Source organism: Anser brachyrhynchus, assembly GCF_964034855.1.
Source record: "Anser brachyrhynchus genome assembly, chromosome: 1".
Lineage (NCBI taxonomy): Eukaryota > Metazoa > Chordata > Aves > Anseriformes > Anatidae > Anser > Anser brachyrhynchus.
The window spans coordinates 44,097,778-44,114,676 of NC_137694.1; the positions used below are offsets into that span (position 1 = coordinate 44,097,778).

The 16,899-nt window shown below is 38.5% G+C and overlaps 1 protein-coding gene across 3 annotated transcripts in view; it reads right to left on the minus strand.

Annotated features, from left to right (window-relative positions):
• IFT56 (intraflagellar transport 56) overlaps positions 1-16,899 on the minus strand; it is a 53,141-nt gene that overhangs the window by 1,594 nt on the left and 34,648 nt on the right. For all 3 annotated transcript variants that reach the window (XR_013955619.1, XM_080606339.1, XM_080606340.1), the window contains 4 exons: positions 9,726-9,809; positions 7,527-7,596; positions 4,852-4,958; positions 1,021-1,154 (listed from right to left, as the gene is read on the minus strand). Coding sequence is in view for 2 of the 3 variants with exons in the window: in XM_080606339.1 (XP_080462465.1) it covers positions 1,021-1,154; positions 4,852-4,958; positions 7,527-7,596; positions 9,726-9,809 (395 nt within the window). In the remaining variant the exon portion in view is untranslated. The remainder of the gene's footprint in view (positions 1-1,020; positions 1,155-4,851; positions 4,959-7,526; positions 7,597-9,725; positions 9,810-16,899) is intronic.

Sequence of the window (16,899 nt, forward strand, 5' to 3'; positions counted from 1 at the left end):
CAAAACAAAATATTATTTTTCTGTTACGCTACTTGCTAGTCTGCAGTAGGGCAACACCTAGTTTAATGGTGCCAAAGCACCTTAAACCTTACAAATAAATAAGTAGCATGGAAACAAACATTACCAATAGGATAAACCAATATGAACCTGCAGTTTGTTAGCTACTTTACAGCAAGAACTTGCATGCATAATGTAAAACAGGCAAGCTATGTACATTTTACTGCTTCTACTGCAGTACTTGCCAAAAGGACACTTGAAGGGTGTTGTAGTTAATGAGATTATTCCAGCAGAGAAGGGAATACAAGGAATGTACAGAAGCCAAGATACACACCTTCCAGTCATGTACGAAATAGCAACTTTGGTCAGGGGAGAACGGCCATCTGGCATCACAGCAGAATATTCACGAGGGAACAGTTCTTAAATACAACCTCACTACTCTCTCGCATTCTCCCACTCAATGAAATGAGCCAAAACCAAAATTATCAGTAAGACATCATTTCCTTTAAGCTTTCATCAATACATATCTCTGACTGACACAGAGTTTTCAGAAAGCAAATTTTAGCAGTCTCTCACCTATTCATTATTTAGAGAAACCATGTCCTTCCTCAAGTGCTGAGAAAACACTTCCTTATTTCTGTTCTATGAACCTTAAAATGTCATGGGACAGTTTTCCATTCTTAGGCCCTCAACATGAAATGAGGTCTTTTCCCTCAGGATACAAACATACTGCATTTATAACTTAGCTCTTCCTAGTAGCATGACCGATATATTTTGGTTGCCTACAATTCATAGCGTTCACTGGTAAGATACTCTCTACCACATATTCTATAAGTGTTGACATGGAAGATACATTTCAAATTGAATACTGCATAAGGAACCACTGGTCAGAGTTTCTGTTCACCAACAGGTCAGTAAAGAACTAGGTGACAATACTGACTCTCAAAGCTAAGATTCTAATTTACAGCTAACTGGAAATAGGAAAATTGTAAAATAAATTCAGATACAACATAGAATACTCACTTCGCTTCTCGGCCAGCTAAGATCATCTGAAAGACACCAACACAAGCACCTCTCTTGCCTTCCCAGTATTCAGGATTACTGTCCAGTCTCTCCAGAACATCAAATGCTTTGGCTGCATAGTAAAACTGACGCATCTGCATAGGAAGAGAAATATTATGTATTCCTGACTCTATGACTATCTTTCAGAAGGGGATGAAAAATTCTGAGTTTAGTTTTCTGAAATCAGCATTAAGTCATAGAAGCAATGTGCATTTATTTTCATGTTTTTCCACTGGCAGCAAGTGACACAGAACAAGCACGTTTCAGTTCTATGTAGGGAAAAAGGTAGTATTATGATATCATTGCTACATGTCTTTGAAGGTATTATAGACAAATTGCATTGTGAACTTCTATTAATTGGTTATGATCAGCACTGTTCTTGTTTTGATCATACACATTTAACAAAAGCTAGCAGAACATCTTTCCTACCTTTACTTCTTTTTTTCTCCTCCCCAACAGCATAAACTTCTAAAGTATGAGTTGCTCCATGTAGTCATACCAACCGAAGTCCTTGATACAATATCAACTCAAACTAGTCCAAACATTTTAAAACTGAACCAGTTTTCCTCATCTAGAGTTGGTCACAAAGGTGTATTTGGATGTCTTTTGGGTTTAACTCAGAGCTAAATTTTATATCTCAGTGTACTTACAGTATGGTACAAATTATGATTCAGTGACTCTATAACCTGAAATTTTCCTAAGCATAGAAAAATTGGCTGTGTACCCTATTTTTTTCTGCCTTAGGTTCTCTACTTGTAAATGGGACCAAGAAACAAGTTGGTTGATAATAGTCAGTAGGAAAGGAGTGACTGCAGTAACTGTGGCTTTTGAAGTCATTATAACTCATGTGGACCTTATCTATGACTGTGAATGTTCTTCAGTTGGGCAAGCCCAAGTAGCAATGTTGTTTGTGTCTAGCATCTTTCCAGAAGAGCACACAGAAGGTAGACTGCACACAACCTCCTATTCTTTGGTAGCTGGAAGCCTGCATCTGACAAGAAGAAAGGATAGGCTGTGGGAGTTATATTTGGACACTTTACTCGGAGAAGCATAGGTACTACAGAATAATTCCATTTTCTTCACATACATGGTGACGTTAACCACAGGTAGCTTAACTGAATGGGAATAAAGGTGGTCAGTATAAACAGACATCTCAGCTAAAAATAAAATACTGAAATACTGATCTCTCCAAACTGGCATCTGATTTAGGTCCATTAAGCAGATACCAATTTAATGTCCTCTTTCTATCTCACATAAAAGCAGGAATTGCTTCACCTTAAATCACGTACTGCTCCCTATATGGATAGGATGGCCTATTTCATGTAAAAGAAGCAAGGAATTAGCCAGAAGTCCTGCATGCCAGCTTCCTCATCAAACAACTTCTATCAGAATAGACAGCAATGGCACATCCAGCTACACCTACTCTCTGATAGCTGTTAGCTTTGCTCCATTAACACTCAGTCAGCATTTTGTTGAATGAAGCCTAGCATGATTACCTTCAGTTACAGCTATGGTGCTGCCTGCAGCCCTCCAATACAATGTATTTCAGAAACAACTACAGAATGCTACATAGACTCAAGCAATTCAGATGTTGCCATTTCATGGGAAAGGTAGAAACAGCTGGTAGTGTAGAAAGACAAGTTCTAACGCTGCATTAATTATACATACTTTGATAGCCTTTGAAATGAAATTTCTTGGTCATCTATGGCCATATGTAGACATAAATAGCCAGAAAAATTTAGTCCTGCCAGTGCATTTTTTAAAAGCTCTAGATAAATCCGAAGTGTGGAGCTGCTTCTCCTATAGTGTACAATATAATTTTGAGAAGCATTTAGGCAGTGATCAGCTGATATAAATGTGACTTAAAATTGCCTAGAGATAGATTTTACATAAGCTCTGACTGTCAACTCTCTTTCACAAATTGCAGCCAGGGGAAATAACAGAGTGAATAGCCACTTGCTTAAGCAGAAAGACTTTTAGTCTGGGATGGTGGATGGAACACTTGAAATAATCCCCTCCGTTTTAGAAGAATGCTTTTGAAATCATAAGGTAGATTTTCTGATTTACAGTTGTGTGCTTTAGTATGCAGGTATTGTTGCTCTTTGGAGAGCTTAGCTGAACTGAGAATCATTGGGAGGTTTTCAATAGGACTCAAGTTTACTATCTTTCCTATATGATGGAAAGTTTTGTTAATGTATCTCTAATAAGCCTATCCTAATAGCTGCTAGTTCTTGTGTATTCACTTAAATTAGGAGTCTTCACTGAAGCAGTTCCATGAAGTTTATACCTATTATCTGTGTTCTGCTCCTCACATCTGCCTTCTTAAAGCAATGAACTATTCTATTTTCACAACCACAAAATTACAATCTGTCTTTACATTCTATATTTAATTAAAATTAAATATAAAATGGCTGCTCCCCAAATAACTTCAGTCCACCTTCTGATACAACCAGCTCTGGCGATTACATTCTGAAATGTGGATGATCTGTGTCTCACCCCGATGATTTTTCCAAAAACCATCCTTTTCTCCTGTCACTGAGCTGCTACTTCTCTAGGTCCCAAAACAGTGCAATCTTCCTGGTAGATGGCAGAGAAGATGCCTGATAGAGCATCCTGTTATTGTCTACTGACACCTTGCACAGCAGTGCTCTTTGTATAGGGCAATCAATTTTTCTTCCTCCTACATTTACACTCCTCTCAAACCTGTTGGTCTTTATATGTGTCTATATCCATCCTATGGATAAAGCTTACACGTTTTCTTTTACATGCTTTGCAGAACAGCGTCGAAGTTGAATCTGAGCTAAATCTCAATGTGTATAGGCACAATCTGAAGAATTAGATGCTAGGAATTGAGGCAGAATTGCATTCAGCTTCCCAAGATCTCTTCACTTAATAACATAGCTTTGTATAAAGTAGAATTTGGAGGTGGGCCAGCAGTATATTAGCATGGAGCATTGGAACTAGAAGCTTAGTACAAGTGAGGTAGCATATATTTTATCTTGTTCTAAAATGTTCAAAGCACTCCTGCTAAAGCGGACATTGGCTTGTTTAGCTTCATTTTTAAAAATGTTAGATTGCTTAGTCTAACCTCATCCCTTTCAAGTCCCCTCTAAGAACAGTTCAAAAGAACTGTAATATGTTAGCATGGATCCAGACAGGTAAGCCACCATTTTTACTGAGTAGTTTAATTCCTAATGACTACATGCATACACCGTGTCTCTTTGCCCCACTTGGATAGACAGAATACTGGTTGTGGGAAATCTCTTTCCATTTCCATATCATTAACAAAAAAGAATATCCAATTGTCATTACAAGCTTTAAGGAAAAATATCACTGTCCCAGAAAAAAATGCAGCATGAGGTGCCTCTCTGAATCTATGCTAGATTTTTTTTTTTAAGTTTCTTGTCTATCAACAATGAATCGTGAGTTGTAAACTAAACTGTTGTTCTTGTTATCAATAGCTCAAGCATGCAGTAATTTGCCAATATTTTAATCAGTGGGCTGCCTATCAAGAAGGCCTGTAGGTTAAAATGTTTGCCAACTTACCTGCATTAATAACCATGCTCCTGTTGTGCAACTTCAAGTGCACAACAAGTGGAACTTCAATAGTGATGACAAAGATGTGAAGTATAAAAAAATGGCCGTTAATGCCATCAGGGAATTAACATGATGTACACCAAGCTCTAAATCACAGAATCATGGAAAAGCCCTGGTTGGAAGGGACATAAGAAATCATCTGGTCCAACTTTTTTCTTTTTTTTTTTTTTTTTAATTATTAAAGAGAAGACTCACTTTGTAGCAATCATTTGCAATGAGCTGCAAAAGGTTAAAGGACTCCCCTGAGGTCTCCATCTTCAGATAGAGCTTCCAGGCCAACTGTGGTTTCTTATTCATAATATCTGCAATAACAACAAAAAGCTGGGATCATGAAAAGAATATGCCACATACAATACTCAATGGAAGATGGAATAAATGTTTCTGAATCTCTTTGCTCAATGTAAATGCATGCCTCACCCTGTGCATGAGGTTGGGAAGGGAAACTCATCCTTATCTTCTGCCTTTCTAGTGATAACAGCAGCAATTCATCAGAGAACACCAATGTCAAGAAGAATAATTATGGAGTTTACATCTCACTTCATATTTCAAAGATACAGCAATAAGCACAAATCGCATGATTTCAGATGTGAATAAGGAACAGAGTGGAAAGCGTTAGAGAAGGTATTTCAAGCAGGACAATGAACTGGAGCAATCTATTTAGATGGTGAGATTTACGATTGTGTTCTTAAACACAGAAAGATTTTAATTGGCACTGAAATAAGGTTTTTAATAATTGGTGCCCACTCCAATCTAAACATTCAGTTCCCATGATTTATAGCAAACCAAAGGAGTGGTGGAAAAAAATGCCTGTACGGCCTACAAGCATAACAAAATGTGTCATTATGCATCTGCTAGAAAAACGTGTCCAAATTCCTGAGATTTTGTGCTAGTTTTAAATTTCCTTTTTTGACTGGAAATTTTCAGTGGCCTTTAAACATCACTGTTAATACACAATGAGAAATAAAAGAATCTGAATCTTCTATCTCAGCTAGCAGAAATTCTACTAGAACATCTGAATATAAATAATTCTAAAAATTGATTTTCTGAAGAATAGGCGGCAATCATTAATAATAAACACGTAACATAAAATCACAGTATTTATAGGCACTTCTCATTTAGGAAGCTGCAAGACATCAGATTAGATTTTTCTTTCATCAGCTCTGGATAACATTCACAACAAAAAACAGCCAGGTCTTCATTTCTATATACAAACCCATCTATCTAGAGAAATGGACTACCGTGGTAGTTCAATGGCTTTTTACCTTCTCTTAAGGAAGAATTTGGTACAAGTAGTACAACAGGATTAAACAAAAAATATTGTCTAAGATGCATCTCTGGTGCTTTTTGCCCTTCGGAAATATTTCAGGAGTGAACTGTTTATGACTCAATGCCTAATCATACTCTGACATGAATGTATTATAACGCTTTGTAATTTCCATTGCAGCTTTTATCCAGAAGGATCTAATAGTAATTTACATACTCGACACTAAAAGATCACTATACTCATCAATGAAAGTTGCTTCTGCTAAGAATTCTAGCAGCTGTTTGGAATGAAAAATCAAAATCTTAAGACAGATAAGAATACAGCATCCCTACTGAAACTTCAGTAGGAATTCAGAATGGTGAAAGGCACACCTAAGAATAAATAGCAACTCTTATGAAATTGGTACAAAATTTTTAATTGATACTATGGTATTAATTCTACCTCTTTTATAAAAAAGTTAGCACCTTCAAAGAGTTCTGCACTCCCAGATGTATGTCAAAGAACTACTATAGCACAAAATCAAAAAGGATGAACACTGTCTACTGAACAAGCATCAATTCCCTTTGCAATGGGAGTACTCCTATAAAAAAGTCAAATATAAAACATTAAATATAACCAGAAATGAAATGATGAAATGATTTTTAATGAAACAAACAAACAAACTGGCATGTCCTAAAATAGAATCATAGGTAGGCGTCTGTAAGTGTTCTGTGCTTGTCTGGGAAGACCACATTAGAGATGTTAACCACATCTGCAATATGGCATAATGCCTTGAAATGTACATATTTACATTCCAAGCATAACTACTCAAAATTGTTTATGATAAGAGAACATTTTTGTATTGAGATGCTGTAAGGAAAACAAAGCCTAGGAAGTCTCAGGCTAGAGTCATTAGAAAAAGCCTGCCTCCATGCTATTTTGCATGTGATGCTGTAGATGTATCTGTACTGAGGTGTACTCTGCAATGCTTTAAAAACTGGTTCAGAAATACTGAATAAAAATTGCTATAGAGCATTAAGTATATCAAAAATTTACTTTGGTCAAGGGAGGAGCAGACAAGTTTATGGAAGAAAAAAACATGCTGAAAATTATAAAGGAAATTCCTTGGGCACTGGAGTTTGGACAATGCAAAGTATAACACAGTACGATGAAAAATACCACATATGCTTGCCTAGTGCTTCTTTTCCTTAGGCATCTGACACTGGCCACTCTGGGAATCAGACAGACCCTTGGGCCTGACCCAGCATTGCTCCTTCTATTTGGTGTTTTACTCTGAACATTTTAGATTTGTAACCCAGTCTTTCAAGACAGAAAATCTTCACTCATACAATTGAGTAGACAATTGAGAAGAAAAAGGTTCATTGGTTAGGACAAAGCTGCATTGACAGAACCGTAACAGCACTGCACTGAAGCAGTAATTGCTTAGTGAAGCCAGACGTTTGAAAGGTGCAATAACCACCCACACTGTAACTAGTGCAATCAGCTTTTCACTTTCGTAGTTCTGAATCCACCTACAACATTAAATTCAATTAGGAGAGTGGATTGCCAAGACTGATGCAATAGAGGAGGATCTGTATTCTGCAATATTGAGAGTAAAGTGACTCACAGCAGCGAGCTAGCCAGCTAAGGTAAACAAAATCATTCTTTATCTTCTCACTCTGGATCAAAAGGAACACCTGCAGGAAGAAGGAAAATAAAAGATTATATTTGCATGTACTTTTAAACAAACAGAAGGCAGACCTGCCTCGTTTCAACGTGCAGGTAAGGCGTAAGCCACACAAAAAACTGCTTCATGAGAAGAGGTCAGGTATGGAAGTGTAGTGCAGGGGCATATTGCTATGTGGGGTAAGTGGAGGTCTCAAACACCGCAATGCTTATCAAGGGACTTCTGCAGCTTCAAAATGCCAAGCCGTGCAGAGGGTGTGGCCTGCTCTGAACAAGTGCCAGTGGGCGGCCATGCAACACAAACAGCACAAAGGAACACTGGGCCTGTGGGAAAAGCTATTTGGAACATGTTTGTTTAGCAAGCAATTTAATTAGCATCATCCTGAAATACCAGAAGTTTCACTATGTATATATAAGAGCCTTTCCTCCTTATACATGTCAGAGATCATTTTAGGTGAGCAATAAGCCATTTCTTAGCCCTTCTGTTTCAGTAAGGTTCTGAGGCTAAACATTAGTCTTTTGTAACTTACTGTACAAACACAGTTACATTCTACACTGAAAGGGATGTGGTGTGTGTGTGTGGGAAGCTAGACATTTTAAAGCGTACTCTGGCTTTATATGCAGAAAAAAGCTACTTATGCCTCATTGTAACTATACTAGGATGCTTCTGGCATAAAATTCAAAATACCTTTATGTATTCCTGATGTATGTACTGGAACAGTGAGTTCCACAAATTACTGACATTTTATTGATTAAACACTGCTAACACACTAATAAAAAAAAGTAAAAAGCATTATCACTGTGAACAGCAATTTGCTATAGGTTTTATTTTATTATGCCAGGGAGGTAAACTGTTTAAGGAGTTATGTATATAAAGTGCTATATGTAGATTTAATTTACAAGTTTGAGATGATGGGGAAGGGGTAATCTTTATATGAAAGTGTCATCACAGTCAGAGATCAGATGCTAGGACACGCTAATCAATTTAATTACATAATTCAGTTATTGAAATACATCAGCTACATAATGTAAGTTTGTACAAAATTATTTGTAAGAAGAAAAGTAGGACAAATGTGGATTAACAGCAGTTTACAGCTTTGTGTGTCTTTGTTGCTTGGCTGCAGCTGAAGTTGTCTTACAGCATTATCATTTTTATGAAGTCTCAGGTTTCAGCATAGTCTGCTAGCATAGTTTCAAAAGATACTCACCTGCATTTTCATTGAGCTACCTAAAACAAACTAGGTGAATTGAAATATATATCCATTTTGCCTGATAGTCTGGGATATTTTTCTTAAAGAGAGATGCAACTTCAGGTCACAGAAATTAAGGGTGTGTGTGTTGGAAAAAAAAAATGGGGGGAAGGAGAAGTTGTCCAGGGACCCAAAGAGTTAAAAAAAAATAAATAAAAAAAAATAGGAAAAACTGGGGAAAAAAATCTATATGATTCACTTCAGACTACATGTATTTTTTATGGTCTGTCTTCTGATAGCCTTGTGGAAAATGTTGCTTCCATCTTCATAATAGCAATTTGCTTCTGCATATTTTAGTTGTAATTAAGTTTCTACTGCACATAGACACAAAAAATGCCGTGTGTAGAAGTTAATCTCTTCCAGCTGCATCTGGATGCTGCTGAATAAGATAGTGAGCACTTCCTCTTCTCCTCCCACATCTCCCAAAGGAAGTAAATGTGGGGTTTTTGTTGTTGTGGTGGTGGTGGTGGTGTGTGGTGTTTTTTTTTTTTTAACATAAATTTCTAGGGATACCTAGCAGCTCTTAACTATTAAGTGTCTTTTATTCACCATACTTCAGTCAATCTGAACAATAGGACTGCCTGAGATCCTAGACAAAGCATAGGAAATCTGATTAAGAATGCACTCTTTGATCAATTAGACTGAGCTGCAAAGCACTCTTGTGACGCACCACAAGCGGCATGACTCCCCATATACCTCATATTACAAGATTAGCTAGATAATCTTTTCTAAACAGTGTTCACTGTGAGTTTCAGTTCCTCTAGGAACGTCCCACAGAACCTGCTTATTTTCAACCAACACGAAGATGTAGAGAGAGAGAAAAGGAAGGAAATAGGGGAGTATGCGGGAAACATTTCCATTGTTGCTTTTTAAAGAAAGTAAATACATACCTCTTCAGCTTCACTAAAATTGCCCATGGCAGCTTTGGCTTGGGCGTAGTTGAAGTTAAAAGTGTCATCATTGTAGAAATAACTCTGGAAAAAAGCCGCACAGAAGGAAAAAAAAATAAAATCCAACCTCCAATGGTATAATAACATTAAAAATAACACCGTCCCCCCCCCCCCCCCCAAATCTGAGTCAACAACAATCGAGACAACAGGAAGGAAAAAGAAAAACCCACATTATGAACATACGACATTTATAAACAGTGGGTAGAAAATTATGGACTGCCTTTCCATCCTACATTCGTGACTACAAACACAGCTGGAACATTCCACAGTGTTAACCATGAGAGATCTGGAGAACGCTCCAAGCTCTAAATTGCAGTGGTGGCTTTTATGGGTGTAATTTTCACTCTGTGCATGTGAAGACATGCTGTGCTGCCATGGTCTCTTTCACCTCGCAAACACTTACTTCACCACTAGGGTGGTAAATAGGCACCTGAGTCTCTAATGGCTTAAGGAGACGAACAGTTTGCTTCTCCAAGACTTCTCAAAGTTCAACAAGAGATCCTGTGGATCTGGTTATGTGACATGTGCACTGGATGGAGGTGGAGCTGCAGTACAGGAACACACCTTGTAATAGGGCTTCCTTAAGCTGAAGTCTTGCTTACAGGCACCCTTCTCTTAGTGCAACACTAGGTTTTTCTCTCTCATAATATTACACAGGGCACACCTGGTTAATGATAGATCAGGTTGATCTGGCTGAATATCTTCTGAAACACAGCACGGGCCGAAGTAGGAAATAAAGCTTTAGATGCCAATTAGCCTGATGTTTGGGTTTGACCCAAATAGCTTATATTTTTGATCATGGTCAGATGTCCACATTAAAGTACAACTCAGACAACTCAAAGTCAGCCAAGCACGTTCCACATTCACCACTGTCACCACACTACTGCACTGATAGACCTAGTATAGGTTAAACTAGAATGTGATACCACAACAAGAAGTGTGATAGGACTGAGGCTCCCTGCCCAGCAGCAGAGGTGCAGGGTTTATGGAAGAACCCATAAAAAAAGCGAGACTGTTTGTCCACTGTCCATAGTTACTGCAAGAAAAGCTTTCCTGGGTACATAACAGCAAGGTGTGTGGAAAAGTATTTGTGTTATATAAAGAAAAACACTAAGAGAAAGAGAACTTGTATTAGGAAGATCGGTTTTTAGATAACTTTTGTTTTGTTTCCCTCATTAAGAGTGAGGAGAAGGTAAAAAGCACAGTTGGGACTGTGTAAAAGATATGGAAAGCAAGGGACAAGATCCTTTGCCAGGCCTCTCATCTTCTTTCATTACGTACAGACACCTGAGGAACCTCCTCCCTTCCCTGTCACAGGCAGTTGCAAAGGGTATGGACCCAGTCCACCCACATATTTAAGTCAAGCTAGTGCCTTGAGAGGAGAGGTGAGGGGTTGCCAACATTTGCCAAATGTCTAGGTTTCACCTAAATAGTCTATGCGGAGGTACAAAAGAGCTGGCAAATACAGCAAGCTGTGTGAAAGCACGAGGATTGAACTAGTTGGGGGAAATCTCCAGCTCCGTTTGTGAAAACATTTCAGTACCCTTAGGGTGAGTTAACTGGTTTCACCATGTGAGAATTACAACACTTTACTGTATTCTTCCTCAATGATAGTTTTGTATGAATCAGCACAAGTCTCAGGTTAAGCAAAGCTGGTAAGCAAGATGCTAGTTTTACTGCATGAATAGTTCCTTCTGTTCAAATACCCCTCATTGTATTTTTGAATTAAAACTGAAAAGAAGCTCTGTCAGCAACCAAACTCAAAACTGTCATTCTATCCTGGCTGTATTAGTGCCAGAGACCAGAACTGCTGCAAAAACAAGAGTGGTAGAAATGAACCCGTGTTGCTCCTAGTAAAACACATTCAGGACAGCTAGATGTTTTGTCTCTTTTTTTTTTTTTTTCTTGACAAATTATATTCCTGGACTTCACCCTTTTGTGGTCTTTTTACTGGTCTTCAATCTTTCCATAAAACTGTGCTCTGAGTGACATCCATTTCAATGAGTCACTCAGATACCCAGTTGAACAATGAAGCATTCGTTGTGGCCAGACCTCAGCTGAGCTTGAATTAGCTTGTCTTCTCAGATGATCCTCAGTGTTATAATGTCACCCTCAGGGCAGCTGGCAATACAATTATAATAAGGTGTCCTTTGAGATGTTCTCATGCCTACAACAGTTTTAATCAATCATGGATGAAGGTGGTGTTTTCTAAGAGAGTATCATACAACTATCTTCACAGAGTGCACAGCTCTACTTAAAGAGCTGCAGAGATTCTACTGAAGTTGGTTTCTGTCAATGAAACACAAAGGTTACTGTAAAGTCACCTGAACCTTGCCTTTAAAATGGTACAGGAAGAACGACTTGCATCCCTGTGACGTGAAGAGCAGGAGTGACCTAGCTAAATTTGACTAGTGGCTACTCTTAGCTAGAAAATGATGAGGATCAACTACCTCAAAAGGAAAAGCACTAGTAGGCAGAAAATGTTTGTCCCTAGTCCTTGCTCTTTATCAACTGCATTATGTCTCAAAGTACCAATATTTATAACCCCCTTCACAAAATTAAGAAATACATATTTTACTTAAGCTTGATCATTTTGCAGCTTGCTAGATACAATCTATAAAACCTTCCGAACTTGCAACCTTGGAGATGAAATATGACAATGAGTTTCATAAACCAACTGTGTTCTGAGGGACAAAATTCATTTTCTTACGAAAGATGTTGTGAATTTACTGCAATTCCAGCAAGCCATATCTTGTTTTCAGTCTCTCGTAATACAAATGGAGGTTTCAAATCTCTCATTTATTCTAATCCTCATTTTGTATCATTTTATTTTCTTACTTTCTCTATAGCAAATAATATTTATCTTCCGAATCTCTTAAGACAATATTTCAATTTCTGATAATTTTCTGAATCACCTTTCTTTTTGTATTGCAGGAAGGAGTGTCCAGTATTTCAAATAAAAGTAAACCACCGTGGAATGAAATGCATCAATCATTTTTATATTGAACTTACTTTACTTAGCTTAGTATTTTGTTTCATCCTTATAAATGCATTCACACTACAGCTGTAAAAACTAAGGGAATGGTTAAAAAAAAAACAACTTTGCCTAAAAATGGGTCAAAACAGGTGAGTGCTGAAGACATGTATATATGCAGAATTTGAGTGTTACATATCGTAGAAGCAAAGGACTACAGTCATTAACACACAAAATCTCTCTAGTGTAAAACAAGTCCCAGAAATCAAGCGGCCATTAGGTTGACCTGCTGTATGCAAAGATCAAAGTATTACTGAATGGCATCACCTGGTTGATCTAAACACAGTGCTTATAATTTGCAGCTGGCACCATGCTGTGGTAAGCAATGTGCAGTCAAGCAAATTTCTGAAATCAAGTTTACACAATATGTTAGTACGCTGACGCTCCCAAATCTGACAATCAGTGTTAGCTTCAATAAACATATATGTATGTGTATGCTTACATACATACATATATACAGCCGATGTTTCTTAAATTGTCTTTATTTTAAACATCTTAGCTGCATTTAAGTTTTGCTCTTGGTTTCTTCCCTAGTTACTTCCTTCTGTAAATACTTCAAACTCCGTTACATTATCCTGGAAAATATGTAACACTGAATTAACCTGGATAGCAGATCAAAGATATGGGAAATGCAGATCATACAAACCTGCATGACTGTGGCTTTCTAAAAGGTGGCCTATGAAAGAGCCCCCTAACAGTACATCCCACCCTCTTGGACAATTTCCATAACAGAAATGCATCTTTGAGTAAGGAAAAAAGGGGCATATACAACATTGCTTTCCTGTATGTGGAATATAAACAGACATTTATTGTACATTATTCTTTTTTCATGATTTATTTTGGCAAACTGCTGTTATGAGTGGAGGAGTTCAGTTTGCAAGCAGAGATCCACATATATATGTGTAATAAATGTGCAGCTGTAATGATACGTACCTGCAGCAAAACAGCTAACTTAAAACAAAAACAAACAAACAAAAACCCCGAAACAAAAAACCAAGCAGTCAAATAGCCCTTTCCCTCACTATCCCATGTTGGAATGGACCCACAAGGATCACTGAGTCCAACTCTTGGCTCCAATTCTATCCAGGCCTAAAAGATGGTTGTTCTACACGTGTCTGAGTATCTAGATCTCAATCCCTGACTCTGCTGGAGAAGTCACACAGTACCAACCAAGAAATTAAGCCTTCCATTCGGCTATACTAAAAACACATTTTGCTTGAACACTTCCAGCTCAACAACCACACAGAACTTCCCCCATTTTTCTTCTTACCTATCTACCAGCATTGCTTCTATCTGTATTGTCAGCCATGATTTCCTGTCGATCTCCAAAATCACTGAACATCATCAAGCTTAAGACCTTCTCTACCAATTTCTGAAATCAGTCACCACTAGCAAAAGACCAGCAAAACAGTAAAATACAATAAGCTGTTTCCTAGTACAGTGATAACACCTAATGCTAAAATTAAAAGAACATAAAAGCTCCATAAGAAAACACTAACAAATTTGGAAATGCCAGAAGTAAGATCATCTATGTCACCATAATTTGGCTCCACAATGCAGGCACATTCTGATATAGCCTTATTGACTGTTTCCACAGAACTGCAACCTTATTATGTTGCACAGATGGATATTATGTACACATAATACAATATTTTCTCTCAAATCTAACAAAGAATAAATACTTCTTCTAGTTGATAAATATAGCACGAATGAAAGTTTGTATACCTGTACCCATCACTATTTCTGACTCCCTTCCAGCAGGTTTTAAACATCAAATCTGTATTTCTGATATAAATCTGATATATATATATCTGCATGGAATCTTACTAACATATTATGAAGTAACACCGAGTATCCTGTGTTCTTCCTTTTCCTTTCAAATTTTCTTTCAAACTCTTCCTACAACATTTTCCTTTATACCCTCACAAATTGTCTCACCTAATCCCCTCCCTGTTGCACTTCTCTTATCTCATGACTCTGTCCTATCCTCTGATCAACCTATTGCCCACTTTCATCCTCTTAATTTCTGTTTAGTGTCTTGTTCACTTCTGGCTTTTCCCTTTACAAGCACTAACTATGCCTTATTTTCCAGTATTAATGATGACTCCATTTGCCTCCCGAGATGCTACTATTCTCTCTGATTTCTTAGCTTTCCCGTATACCTTGGAGGTGGTGATTAATCTCATATAACTTCAGCCTTTTCAGGTTAGAGCTAGTTGTTTAAGAACTTCTTGAAGCAAATGGAAAGAGCTGGGCATTTCTGTGGAGTGACTCATTCCATTTAAGATAAGTGTAAGATATACACAGGATGAATTCTCGTCTGGAAATTAACATCTGTCCACACCGACTATAGACTGGGACCAGATGATCAGTTTTAAGTCTGACTTTTAGATGGCTTAAGTTAGGCAAAACATATCTCATTGCTAGTTTCTAGTACTCCTGTTCTCCAATTACACACACACATACTCCAGTTTGGAGTGAAGGGTATCTATCTCTTCATTCCACCATAGTGGAACCATTCCAGTGGCTACAACCATTTGGGATTTTTTCATGGTCTCTTCCCAAACAAAGTTTAAAAACATTACACCTTCATCATTCTTCACCCATCAGCTGCTTTTGGCACCAACATAACCACATGCTTTTTCTTTAGGTCTCACCCTCCTTAGAACATCATAATTCTCTCACCTAGTGCATCTCCCTAATTGTTTCTTTTTGTATTCTCATTCTTCTTCCTACCAAATACAGAGTTCTTACTACTCTAGAGTTTCAAATCACTGCAACAAAATTACAATCACTTAACTCCATAATGAGACCCCAGTCTCTCTCTGGGTCCTCACATCTCATTTACAACTGTGTATCTCACGATCATGGAGCAGATCGTTCCGGAAACTATGCTAAGGCATATGGTAAATAAGGTGATTGGTGACAGCCAACATGGCTTCTCTAAGGGCAGATCATGCCTGACAAAATCTGGTGGCCTTCTGCAACAGGGTTACAGAACTGGTGGATAGGGGAAAAGCAACTAGCATCACCTACCTGGACTTGTGCAAAGCATTTGACACTGTCCCCCATGATATCCTTGTCTCTAGATTGAAGAGACATGGATTTGATGGATGGACCATTCGGTGGGTAAGGAACTGGTTGGACGGTCACACTCAAAAGAGTTGCAGTCAACAGCTCAATGTCCATGAGTGCTGTTCCTCTGGGGTTGGTATTGGGACCAGCACTGTTTAACACCTTTGTCAATGACATGGACAGTGGGATTGAGTGCATCCTCAGCAAGTTTGCCAATGACACCAAGCTGTGTGGTGCGGCTGACACACTGGAGGGAAGGAATGCCATCCAGAGAGACCTGGACAGGCTTGAGAGGTGGGCCTGTGCAAGCCTCATGAAGTTCAAGAAGGTCAAATGCAAGATCCTGCATCTGGGCTGGGGCAATCCCAAGCACGAATACAGGCTGGGCAGAGAAGGGATTGAGAACAGCTCTGAGGAGCAGGACCTGGGGGTGTTGGCTGATGAGAAGCTCAACATGAGCCAGCAATGTTCACTTGCAGCCCAGAAAGCCAACTGCATTCTGGGCTGCATCAACAGAAGTGTAGTGAGCAGGTCAAGGGAGGTGATTCTTCCCCTCTAATCTGCTCTTGTGAGACCCCACTCAGAGTGCTGCGTTCAGCTCTGGGGCCAGCACAAGAAGGACATGCAAGTATTAAAACGACTCCAGAGGAGGGTCACAAAGATGATCAAGGGTCTGGAGAACCTCTCCTACAAAGACAGGCTGAGAGAAAGTTGGGGTTGTTTAGCCTGGAGAAGAGAAGGCTCCAAGAAGACCTCATTGCAGCCTTCCTAAAGGGGGCCTACAAGAAAGCAGGAGAGGGGCTCCAAGAGTGTAGTGATAGGACAAGGAATAACGGTTTTAAACTAAAAAAGGGTAGTTTTAGATTAGTTATTAGGAATAAATTCTTTACTATAAGGGTGGTAAGGCACTGGAACAGGTTGCCCAGAGAAGCTGTGGATGCTCCATCCCTGGAAGTGTTCAAGGCTAGGCTGGATGGGACTTTGGGCAACCTGATCTAGTGGAAG